Source organism: Ochotona curzoniae, unplaced genomic scaffold, assembly GCF_017591425.1.
Source record: "Ochotona curzoniae isolate NIBS_2020 unplaced genomic scaffold, NIBS_Ocur_1.0 contig_1, whole genome shotgun sequence".
Taxonomy (NCBI): Eukaryota; Metazoa; Chordata; class Mammalia; order Lagomorpha; family Ochotonidae; genus Ochotona; species Ochotona curzoniae.
The window spans coordinates 12,633,312-12,645,507 of NW_024464918.1; the positions used below are offsets into that span (position 1 = coordinate 12,633,312).

The following is a 12,196-nucleotide window of genomic DNA, read 5'->3' on the forward strand; positions in this document are numbered from 1 at the left end:
GACAGGAGCTGATGGCCACGCAGCAAGCTGGGGCAGGCCAGTCAGGCAGCTGCATCCCCGGAACGCGCAGGCCGCTGTGGTTTGGAGGCGGATACTGTCACAAAGGACAAAAGATAGGGGTGACTGTGCATGCCCCAGAGGTCATAAAATCCCAACATTAAATTTAAAGATAACAGTTAAAATATGTGTAGCAAATTCAACAAAGAAAAGCTTGCTAGTTTTGTTTTCATTAAATTTTTTTTTTTAGAAATACGACTTCTACAAAAAATGTTGGCTTAATGAGGATTTGATTTTGCTTAAACAATTGGCATTGATTGTGTAAAGGTAATAAGAAGATGAATAAAAGAAGAAACAGAACTTCTATGCCCTGGCTCACTGCCCAATGGGATGTAACAGCTGGGAATGGAGCCAGATTGAAACCAGGGAGCAGAAACACCATCCAAGTCTCCCCCTGTGGGTGGCAGGGGACCAAGGATTTGGGCCATCATTTTGCTGCCTTCTGAGACACCCTAGTGGGGAGCTGGATCGAAAGTGGAGCAGCCAGGACTTGTACCGGTGCTCATATGGATGGCAGCATCAAATACGGTGTGTGGGTCCCTCCACCACCATGCCAGTACCGAGGCTTGCTAGTTCTAAATATAGAGGTCACTCTTCTTTTAGAAAACTTCGATGTTTCGACAGAAATATGAGCCAAGGATAGTTTGTAAGAGAAGAAATATAAAGCACAGAGATTCACATTTTTAAAACTCTTGTCTCGCTGAAGAGTACATGGGAACTAAAATCTTGTATTCCATTTCACAATCAAGGAAAAATTGAAACTGTTTTTTTTTTCTTTTTTCTGTTTTTAAAAGGCGACTCTCTTGGTAAACATCTGTGTTCTGATATCCCAACACTCTCAGTGATGTGTTTTGTTTTGCCTTCCTGGAAATCAATTCATAATCTGTTTCAGAAGTCTACTTTTTATCTTTTTTTGAAGGGCGCACACACACACACACACACGCAATCTTCCTTTGCTCATCCATTCTCCAAATGCCTGCAATGGCTAGTGTTGTTCCAAGCCAAAGCCAGGAGCCTGAAGCTCCATCTGGGTCTCCCAGTTGGGTGTCAAGGCCTCAAGTTTTGGGCCCTCTCCCTCTGCTTTCCACGGTGCATTAGCAGGGAGCTGAGTCAGAGAAGCCAGGGCTCAAACTGCTGCTTCAGTATGGAACATGCGCGTTGTAGGCGTCACCCTAGCTCGCTATCCCACAATCACCTACTCCATGCTTCAAAAGTGTTGAAACTTTTCATAACCTTTGTATAAGTTACGATTCTCCACTAAAACAGAGCGAATAGGAGGCCAAGTGCCTGGCAGGTGAATTAAAGGATTTGGTTGACAAGTTTATGGAAACTGACATGTCTCAAGATCCATAGTTGCTAGCTGGACACCCTAACTCTTAAGTTAGGGCCCAGTGCGATAGCCTAACAGCTAAAATCCTCACCTTGAATGCGCCGGGATTCCATTATGGCCACCGGTTCTAATACCAGCACCCCTGCTTCCCATCCAGCTCCCTGCTTGTGGTCTGGGAAAGCAGTGGAGGACGGCCCAAAGCCTTGGGACCCTGCACCCACGTGGGAAACCTGGAGAAAGTTCCTGGCTCCAGATCAGCACAGCACCAGCCGTTGCGTTCACTTGAGGAGTGAATCATCGGACGGAGGATCTTCCTCTCTGTCTCTCCTCCTCTCCAAAGTGTATCTGACTTTGTAATAAAAATAGATTAATCTTTATTTTTTTTAAAAAAAAGAGTTACCAGTAGCTCTCAGTCATCTTTTAACATATCTAACAATAGAAGCCTAGTTGAATGAATAATTACCTATATAATAGAATAGTATACGGCTATTCAGATAATTTTGAAAGATGCATTTAGGAGAGCTCTCTAAAAGATGCTCATGAGATTGTGTTAGGCTTAAAAGTAACAGGATCCCAAACCATGTACACATATGCCAACGTGATGATTATGTAATGCAGGCTCACATTCATTTGGCACCCTCTGTATACCAAGCATTATCATTTGATCTTCATAGAACCCAATAAAGGAGGTGATATTATATCCCCATTTTGAAGCAAGGAAACTGGGGTTAAGTAACTTTCTTGAGATTCTCAACTAGCAAGAAAGGAAAGGATGGCAACATCCCTGTCACAGTGCTTACCTACGAGAGAATGATATTTGAATCACGTCTTCATAGTGTTGCATTGAGAATGAAACCTGTGCCATCAAAACAAAAACAAACAAACAAAAAACACGGAAGAGTTCCCAGCAGCATGCTCCTCTTCTCCCAGCCTGTCCCCTCCTGGACAAGTATCAAGCCTCTCACAGAAGATGTGGCATCTGGGGGCCCCCAGAAAACAGCCCCCTGCTGCTGGGGCCGTCCAGACCTGCTTGGCTGGAGGGTCACCGCGGCCAGCCTGTCTGGGCAGTGTTTACTGTCCCGGCTCAGCCTCCTTCCTGTTCATTGTCTGTCTGAGGAGCGGAGGTCTGGCACTTTGAAGTGAATGGTTCCTCTCATTTCCTCCTCCTGGCTGGCGCGTGGGGCGGACTCGGCGTCTTGCTCCACTGCGCCGCCTGCAATCTTGCTCAGACCTGAAGGCTTCTCCCAAGGCGCACCTGAGCCAAGCTCCCAGGGGAGGGCTCGTGCTGCGTGTATTTTACAACGAGAATTTCTTCTTTCTTTGAAGTTCCAAACCGGAGCAATCCCAGGAACACAGAGGGGACCCCACTTTGGATATGGCACAAACTCCTTGAGGTGTCAGACCTCACCACTCTGTCCTGTTGGTGGCACTGTTTTTGCTATAGGCCATCAAATTTAACTCTTTTCCTCAGGGTGAGAAATACATCTCCACTCATACAGCTCTTTTTCTTTTCTTCCTCTTTCAAAAGAAAAAAAAAAGTTTCTAATGGTTGGTTCATTCCCCCAAATGCCCATGATAGCCGCTGTGTTTGGGCAGGAACTAACTCTGGGCTTCTCAAATGCAATCTAGGAGTGGCAGAAACCAATTCTTTCAACCACCATGCCTGCCTCCCAGAGCTTGCACTCCATGGGAGCTGAAGCCAGGGGGAGGTGGGAGTGAAGCACAGATGGGCTGCCAGGCCAAACATCTGATGCTGTTTCTTTGTTCTCTTTTAATTTTTTTTTTTTTTTTGGACTTATTTGTTTTATTGTGAGAGACAGAGAGGAAGATCTTCCATCTGCTGGCTCACTCCCCAAGTGGCCACAATGGAAGGAGCTAAGTTGATCTGAAGGTAGGAGCTGAGCTGATCCTGAGCCAGAAGCTTCTTTCAGGTCTCCCACACAGGTGCTTGGTTTTAACACTCTGGGCTGTCCTCAACTGCTTTCCCAGGCCACAAGCAGGGAGCTGGATGGGAAGTGGAGCTGACGGGATTAGAACCGATGCCCCTATGGGATCTAAGCACGTGCAAGGCGAGGACTTTAGCCACTAGGCCACCGCGCCAGGCCTGACACGGTCTCTTTCAAAGGAGGATGGGGGGAGTCAGCCCAGGAGGGCTGTGAGACTTCCTCCCTCCGCAAGCTCCTTGCTTAACTTGTCTCCCCTTCCTACTCCTCCCCTGAGGTCTGACCATCCAGGATCTGTTCTTCACCCCTGTTTCACAGTGGGGTGACCAATACAAGGCAGCTCACTCATGTCCCAGTAGAATGCTCATGCTCTAAAGAGCCTTTTCACCGAAAGGGCCAGCATGTTGGTTATAATTAGACACACCAGGTCACAGGAGGGAGCAGTGGAGAGACGTTCCTGCTCACGTTTCTACTTCTCACTGTCCTAAAGATTCTCGAAGGAAAGAATGGTGCTTTCATTTTACTCCTATGACCGGTGAGGTCCAAAGACCCTTGTCTAGGGTCACACAATTTCCTGGATTTCATTTGCAGACTGCAGACAGTAACTCCTTGCCCAGCTGATGTCTAGTCAGGTGGTCCCTTTAAGGCCTTTACGTTTAAAGGGCCTAGCCTAAGTGAAGGAGAATGGGAAGGCATAATTGGAATGTCCACTCTCAGTGGTTGCTTGGGGAAGTGGCTCCCTGCCTAGCATATGCCAAGCACTGCACTAGAGGTGAAAGCTGTCATAGTTATTAGATATATTAGAAAGGACTGTAGGGGCCAGCATGATAACTCAACTGGCTGGTCCTCTGCCTTGTAGTGCCAGCATCCTCTCTGGGCACTGGTTCGTGTTCTGGCTGTTCCATTTTGCATCTAGCTCCCTGCTTATGATCTGGGAAAGCAGTGGAGGATGGCTCAAGGCCTTGGGAGACCTGTAAGAGGCTCCTGGCTCCTGGCTTTGTTTCTGGCCATTGCTGCCAGCAGGTGAAAGATCTTTCTCTCTGTCTCCTTCTCTGTAAAATTGCCTTTCCAATAAAAATAAACAAATCTTTAAAGACTATAATAATATCACAACAAATAATAAACAGTTGTGGTTTGTTGTTTATTTGTTTGTTTTTACAACTTTCAAAATACTTATTTGAAAGGCAGAGTTGTGTAGAAAGAGGGGGGAGACAGAGATATCTTCCATCTGTTGATTCACTTCCCAAATGGCTGCAATGGCCGGAGTTGGGCCAGGGTCCATGTTAGGAAGAATGCTGGATCAGAAGCAGAGCTGATATTCAAATCTATGCACTCCAGTGTTGGATGCAAACATCCTGGCAGTGTTAACTGCTGCTCCATAGGTCCATCCCAATGTTAGCTTTAAATGTAAAATTAGAGCACTTGACTCACATGTGGAATCACTGAAATCATACAACCTGTATTTTGTACCTGTGCATGCACATAAATGCTATAACAGTGGAGGCGCTGCATAAAACTGTTTTTATTTCATTTCGTGGAGTACATGTGACCAATACTTTCTACTTCAGCTTGCTAACGGAAGCAGCAGGAAGCACGAGCGGCCCCATTTTCCCCTTTCCTTCTGTGTCCCAGTCACAGCACATGACTGCCCACTGCAGGGAACTGAAGAAAGCAAAGGCCGGACTCTAAGGGGTGCGGTCATTGGTGGCTCCCACCCGCTTGTCAGTTAATCGGCAGCGGACAAGGCATGGAAACAGAGTTTCCACACCCTGCCTTTCCTGCCCTCTCTCATGCCAATCGAGTTAATTGAAAGTATGAAAAGCACACCCACTCCTCCTGCCTTCCGTACCATTCAGAACAACTGAAAGAGCAGAAATTACTCCAGAGGCTCTGTGCACTTGGCCCCTCCTGCCTCTTAGTGTACTAGATTAGAGTAACTACAGGAAAACTTTGGGCTCTTGTAAACTTCCTGCCTGAAACTCTGTACTGTGTGGCTCTCAATCTGATTTGGAGGATGAGAGCTTAAAGACTCCTGACTTTGGTAGCTTGGTGCAGTAGCTCCTGGAGTATAGTGAGAGCTGATGTCACTAACCCTGGGCAATAAGCACTCCTCCTGGGTCTGGTGCAATGGCCTAGTAGCTAAAGTCCTCACCTGGTTCCCTGCTTGTGGGCTGGGAAGGCAGTCGAGGATGGCCCAAAGCCTTGGGACCCTGCACCCCTGTGGGAGACCTGGAGGAAGCTCCAGGCTCCTGCCTTCAGATTGGCTCAGCTCCAGCTGTTGTAGCCGCTTGGGCAGTGAGCCATCAGACAGAAGATCTTTCTTCTCTCTCCTTCTAAAAAAATAGAAGAAAAAGCAAGCAAGCAACAACAACAACAACAAAAAGACTACCCCTAACCTACTACACTTGAGCCCAGTGTGATCTCTTGCACTCCGTAACAAGGGATTCTGGGAAACTTGTGTTTCTTAACACTGCTACTGCCTTTTGGTCAGTGTTGAACTGTGTCTCCCTTAGAACATAGGTGGAGTCCTAACCTGCAACACACAAACAGTGACCTTTATTTGCAAACAGGATCATGGCAGACATCATTACATTAGACAAGGCCGTGCTGGGGTAGGGTGGGTCCTCAGACCAATATGGATGATCTAACTAAAGACTAGGGAAAGAAGGGCAGGCAAAGAACCAACAGGAATTCCCAAGCGCAGCCAACAACAAGGCAGAAGCACTAAAGCTTCCTTCAAGACCTCCTATTTGTTAGTTCACTCCCCAAATGGCCACAATGTTTGGAGCTGAGCCAGTCCAAAGCCAGGAATCAGGAGCTTCTTTTGGGTGTCCCACATGGGTGCAGGGTCCCAAGGACTTATCTATATTCTTCACTGCTTTCCTAGGCCAATAGTTGGGAGCTTGATCAGAAGTGGAGCAGTCAGGACTCAAAACTGGCGCCCATATGAGTTGCTGCCACAGCAAGGTGGAGGCCTACCTTGGTGTGCCACAGTGCCAGCCATGAAGTGCTTCATCATTTCGATGACCATGGCGCATTAAACCAAACCCAGGGAGCTTCTGGGTACTGGGGGCGAGACAACCACGCAGGTCACTTCCCTTTCACGAAGCTGCCTCAGGGGAGAAGAATTATTTGTCACTCATTTGTTGTATATCTTTTTGGTCTTCTACCTCTTTAAAAAATGTAAACATAGGCCATCTTGGTAAGTGTTCTAGGTCTTAGGTTCCAACTGCAAAATGGTTTTTATTCTTCCAGGAACATACCTTGCAGCATTGCATCTTAAGAATTTCTAGGGGCTTGATGTGTGGTGCATTGGATTAAGCTGTTGTCAGCAACCCACAGAAGCACCGATTCCAGCCCAGGTTATTCTACTTCTCATTCAGTTATTTGCTAATCCACCTGAAAAAGCAGCAAAGTTGGTCCAAGCCCTTGTGACCTACATGGAGTTCTTGGCTCCTGGCTTCACCATGGCCCAGCCCTAGCCCACTGTAGCCATTTGGAGAGTGAATCAGCAGATAGCTAATCTTTCTCTAACACCTTCTCCCCACCCTGCCTCTGTAACTCTGATGAATAAATAAATAAATAAATCTTTTTTGAAAAAATTCTCGGCAAGAATCATGAGGGATTTGGCCAATGTCCTTTTTCCTGTGTAGAGCATACTGCTAGAAAGTTTAAGCGGGGTGGCTTGGGTTTTGCAAAGCAGCAAAGCAGATGTCTTTTGTCTCTCTGAGCTGCCGCAGCCTTGATGTTTTGATCTTAGCGAAGCAATGTAAAGCATTAGGACCCTGAGGAAACAGGACTCAAAGTGTGTGCCTCAACTTCCTCTGAAAAGCTGAGGATTCCAGGAAATGATCTCACTGACCCACCTGTTTATCACAGTCCCTGCAGTGTGGTTGCAGCAGCAAAAGGCCGGACACAGTCTCAGCGTCCAGCCAAAGGAGGCCTACATACGCCCTGATGGATGCGCACTATGGGACTGTGGGAGACCTTCTGGGGTGCACTGTCAGGAAACAGCAGACTGGACAAAGGAAGGTGCAGAAGGAGGTGTACAGTGTGCTGTGGTCATGTGAAAGGGCAAAAAGGCACGCACGCACCTGGGAAGGCAGCAGATGACAGATCAAGCAGCAGGGCCCCTTCCACCCTCGGAGGTGGGGGTTCAGATGGAGCTCCTGGCTCCCTGGTTGGCCTGGCCCAACCCCGGCTGTGTGGCTATTTTAGGGAGTGAGCCAGAGAAGGGAAAGTCTTTACCTCTGCTTACCTTCTCTTGCTCTGCCGTTCAAAATGTTTCTTCTTCTTCTTTTTTTTTTAAAGAAACATATTGTGGTTTCCCAACTATTTTTTCTCAGACCACGACCTTTCCCACACTTCAAACCTTGCCTTTTATTTATATTTTAAAATTAGGTTATGTATCTGAAAGGCAGAAGAATGAAGCGAGGGGGAGAGACAGAGACCTCACCATTCAGTGACTCAGTCTTGAAATAGCTGCAGCAGTGGGCTTTGCCCAGGCTCAGTCTGTAAGCTAGGAACGCAACCTGGGTCTCCAGTGGGGAGGCAGGGACTCAATTACTTGAGCTATCACCACTGCCTCCCAGGGTGGACATTAGCTGCATTCTGGAGCAGAGCTGGCACCAGGGCCACACAGGGATGACAACTGACTTGTAACAAGCACCTAATAAAAGTGTAGTTTCTGGCTTGGCTGATGGGGCGACTGGGGGAAGGAAGCAGGATTGCTTTGCCCCCCTGCTGTCCAGCACTGGAAGCGAAGGGCACCTGTGGTGGTGACTCAACACTCAAACCATCCGTTTATTGGGGCACTGCATTGTTAGCCTTGTGCGGAGACGCTGGAAAAATGAGGGACTCCTGAGAATGGTACACAAAGGAAAATGGAGTGTGTTTAGAATCCTCTTAGCACAGTCCCCAGAGAAAAAAACCTCAGGTCCCTGCATCCCAGGCTGTTATCAGAACACCTGATAAGTGCTAACTCCTGATAACTGAAATGCAGGGGAAAGAGTCTGTCCACAAACCAGAGACTAACAAAGGTCTTTATCCAGAGCACCAAACACAGAAAAGACTGCCGCGAAAAAGAAAGTAAAACCAGCCAAGGGCAGTACAGGCTGCCTGTTCAAGGGCTGGCCCTTCCAGTAAAATGCTTATTTTAAAAAAAAAAAAAAATAAAGCATGCTCTTTTTTTTTTCTAGTTACGAAGCTGATCCAGGGTGCTTGTGCAAAATTTACACAATATGCCAGTTTAAAAAAAGTTGCCCTTACACTTTCATTACAGTGGTTTTTGTACAAGTTCTCCTTTACCTGTGTGGAAGCCCATATGTATGCGTAGGAATGTGGTGTGATTGGGATCACAGGCTGCCCCTTTTCTTTTTTGAAGACTTATTTATTTTACTGGAAAGTCAGATATACAGAAAGAAGAGACTGAGGCAAAGATCTTCCGCCTGCGTAGTCTAATCTTTTATTTCTAATTTTTATTTAGTTGAAAGACAGTTACAGAGAAAAGGAGAGGCAGGAGAGAGATGTTCTAGTTGGAGCCAGGAGTTTCTTCCAGGTCTCCCATGTTGGTGACAGGGCCCACACCCCCGGGCCATCCTCCACCGCTTTCGCAAGCACATGTGCAGGGGGCTGTATGAGAAGTGGAGCAGCTGGGACTTGAACCTGTGTTCCTAGGATGTTACTCACTATACTGTAACACAAGTCCCTCTAACCTTCTTTTACTATACCGTGAACACATTCCCAATTCAGAAGCTATTCTTTAAAAAAATGTTTTTAAGTGACACATCATTATTTGACAGTCCCCTGATGTCATATTTTAGCACACAGAGAAAAGTTGATGGAACCCCTTGCAAATTAGTGTCTATGCTCATCAGCTTACAGTTTGCAGAATAAATTCCCAGAGGTAGAATATGGATCAAATTATCCACTTTCCAGCTTTTTTACTTACGTTGCCTTTCACAAACATGAAACTATATTCCCAACAACACTATATTTGACAATATGCATATTGTGTTTTAAAATATCATTGGCAAAGATGCACCCTTCTATTATTAAAAAAAAAGTTAATGCGTTTGTTAGTGAATATGAGGATTTAAAAAATTACATTTATCCATACGCACTTCTTCTTTGGCAGCATGTCTGTTCTTGCCCTTTTTTCATTCCTACACATAGGGTACTAGTGTTTGACATAGGAACTTACAAGTAGTCCACGTCATGTTTATTAAAGTCACCTTACCTCATCGTCTGTCATTTGACTTTCTGATACAACTTTTGATAAATGTTAAGTTTTACACATTTATTTAGTTACCCACTCATGCTGGCTTACAGTATCTCCCTGTGCCAGGTCTTCCTCTCGTGGTAATTCACCTGTGTTTTTTCCTACTTGTTTCATGTTTATTCTGATGATGGCTTAAGTAGCTCTATGTATTCCCCCAAGTTAATTTCAACTTTAGTAAAGAGTTTATCTTTTTCTCCAGAAAGGTGAACTGTTCCATTTACCTTACTGTGAATTAATTCTGTCAAGTGTTTCTGGGCTTTCAATTATTCCGCTGACTGTTCATTCTTGTGTGAATAGCAGTTTGGGTTATAGCTTTGTAGTATACTTTTAAATTAATAATGAAGTCTATCCAATTTTTAAAACAGAAATTCCTTAGCTTTTTTTCATAGGCATTGTGCCCGTTACACACACACACACACACACAACGCGTACACACACAACGCGTACACACAACTTTGGGAATTAGAAACATTTAGTAAAGCCATTTTTACTTTCATGTATTTCTTCGAGCCTTGCTTATTATGGTTCAACCTAATACCTTCATTAAGATACTTGCACATTTATTTTTAAATTTTAGGTATGTTAACATGCTTTCATGTAATTTACTTTCCACATTTAAAGTGCGCTTCGAGGCTCAGTTGAGAGCTTATCAAAGCTAACTTTGTTTTCACGGGTTCTTTACTTGCAGGAAATCAGTTACAAAAGAGAGGCTGTCTGGCAGGAGTTATTTATTGTGTTTACCTTAAACCCTGCATGCTGATTGTCCCTTTACACGCATTAACTCATTTAAAAATGAACTGTCTCCAGCAGGTGGGTGCAACTTTTATGCCCGTTTTATACCCAGGAATCCCAAGCTCTGAGAACTTGTGGAGCTGGGCAGTAATCAGCCAGGTAGCAGGGGTGTCAGCTCCCATGTTTGTGAAGTTCCAAAAACAACCCGAAAATCAGGACAGCCCCATGCTGTGCCAGGAGACCGGCCGATTCCTGCGAGTGCCTTTCCGAAAACAGCCACATTAAAAAGACAATGCCTCTCAACCTGGGGTCCCCCCAAAGGACTGATTTTCCTTCACCGGGAGGCGTGGACCGACCCCGGCTGGAGCATAAACACCATCCGTGACTTAGCAAGTGCCTGGAAAATCAGGGACTCCGGTTTAAAAAAAAAAAAAGAGTGGCTTTTCTAGAGCGTTCGTGGGAAAACTACCTCCCAAGGCAGAACAGAGAAAGGAAGAAAAGCAGGTGGAAACGGAGGGTTGGCTAGACCAGTGCGCGCCACAGGTAAAACTTTCTGGGACATTCTGCGCGCGCGGTTCACGCGTGGTGCGCGCAGGTGGAGCCGCGGTCCAGGCGCGGCCGTCGTATATACACCGGCCAGGTAACCAGCGAGGAGGCCCACGCGCGTCTCGGCGAAGGTGAGAGAAAGCGCGGAGGCGAAACAGGAGGGCGGACAGGAAGCTCGGCCAACGCCGCTGCAGCCCAAAGAAAAGACTCGGTTTCCCAGCCCCCCGCCCTGTGGGGCGCGGGGCGCCGCTGGCGCATGCGCGAGGCCCGGCCCCCAATTCCCCCAGCGAGGGAGGGAGGCCCCCGGCGGCCGGGAGCCTGTGAGGCGCGGAGGGACCCGGGCGCTCGCGCACACGCAGGGTCGCGGCGGCGGCCGGGGCGAGCCCGGCTGAGGAGGCGGCCGGCAAGAGGCGCTCCGAGCGTCCTGGGTCTGGGTGCGGCCGCGTGCGGGCACCCGAGGGCAGAGCCCGGGAGGGGCTTGGCGCCTGGCGCCCCCCCACCCCCCAACGCCTGAGGAGGGATGCGTGAGTCTCGCCCCCCGGCTCGGGGGGCAGGATGTGGGAGCAGGACAAAGGCTGGGCGGCGGGGGAGGAGTTGGGGACGCCGAGCCGGTGGCCGTGGCCGCCGCCGCCGCCGCCGGAGCCCCAGCCTCGGGGGAGCTAGCGGAGTAGGCAAGTTTCTGGGCAACTTTTACGAAGGGAAGATAGAAATTCTGCAAGTGCTTGCGCGGCTCCCAATCTCACGGGGAGCAGCGAGCTGAGGGGAAGAGGAGCCCCTCAAGCTTTCCGGGGGCGCCAGCTCTGCCGAGCGGGGCAAGAGGGGGCGCGTGTCCTGGCCTCGCCGGGGAAGTGGGGGGCGGCGAGGATAAGGGGCTGTGGGGGGTCGGGGCGCGCCCCCCGACCGGCCGCTGAAGTTGCCCGTGTCCACGCAGGGAGCGCTCCGAGTGCCCGGTAGCCGCGGCTCGCGGCGGTGCTCGGCGTGATGGATGAACCGTGGTGGGAAGGGCACGTCGCCGCCGACGTCCACCGCAGCCTGCGCGAGAAGGTCAGTTCCTCGCCCGTGGCGTTCGCACAACCGGGTGTTTTTCAAAGTCGCTTTCGCTGTGCGTTTGGTATTTTTCTCAGGTCGCCTCGCTGGCGAACTCGAAACCTTGAGTACCTTTCTCCTCCTCCCGCCCTTGTCGTTCCCCAGGGGATGGGAGACGTAGGGGGGCGAAATGAAGGCTTGGGGAACTTGGCTGGTGTTTCCGAATGGGAACCCCACAGCTCACGGTGCCTCGAAGGCGGTATTTCCCATAGTGTTGCCAGC

The 12,196-nt window shown here is 48.4% G+C and overlaps 1 protein-coding gene across 1 annotated transcript in view; it reads left to right on the forward strand.

Annotated features, from left to right (window-relative positions):
* The first annotated feature begins 11,364 nt into the window (after nucleotides 1-11,364).
* CCNJL (cyclin J like) overlaps nucleotides 11,365-12,196 on the forward strand; it is a 59,991-nt gene continuing 59,159 nt past the window's right edge. Inside the window, exons 1-2 of the mRNA XM_040985879.1 lie at nucleotides 11,365-11,412; nucleotides 11,820-11,932. Of these exons, the coding sequence (XP_040841813.1) occupies nucleotides 11,870-11,932 (63 nt within the window). The 5' untranslated portion in view covers nucleotides 11,365-11,412; nucleotides 11,820-11,869. The remainder of the gene's footprint in view (nucleotides 11,413-11,819; nucleotides 11,933-12,196) is intronic.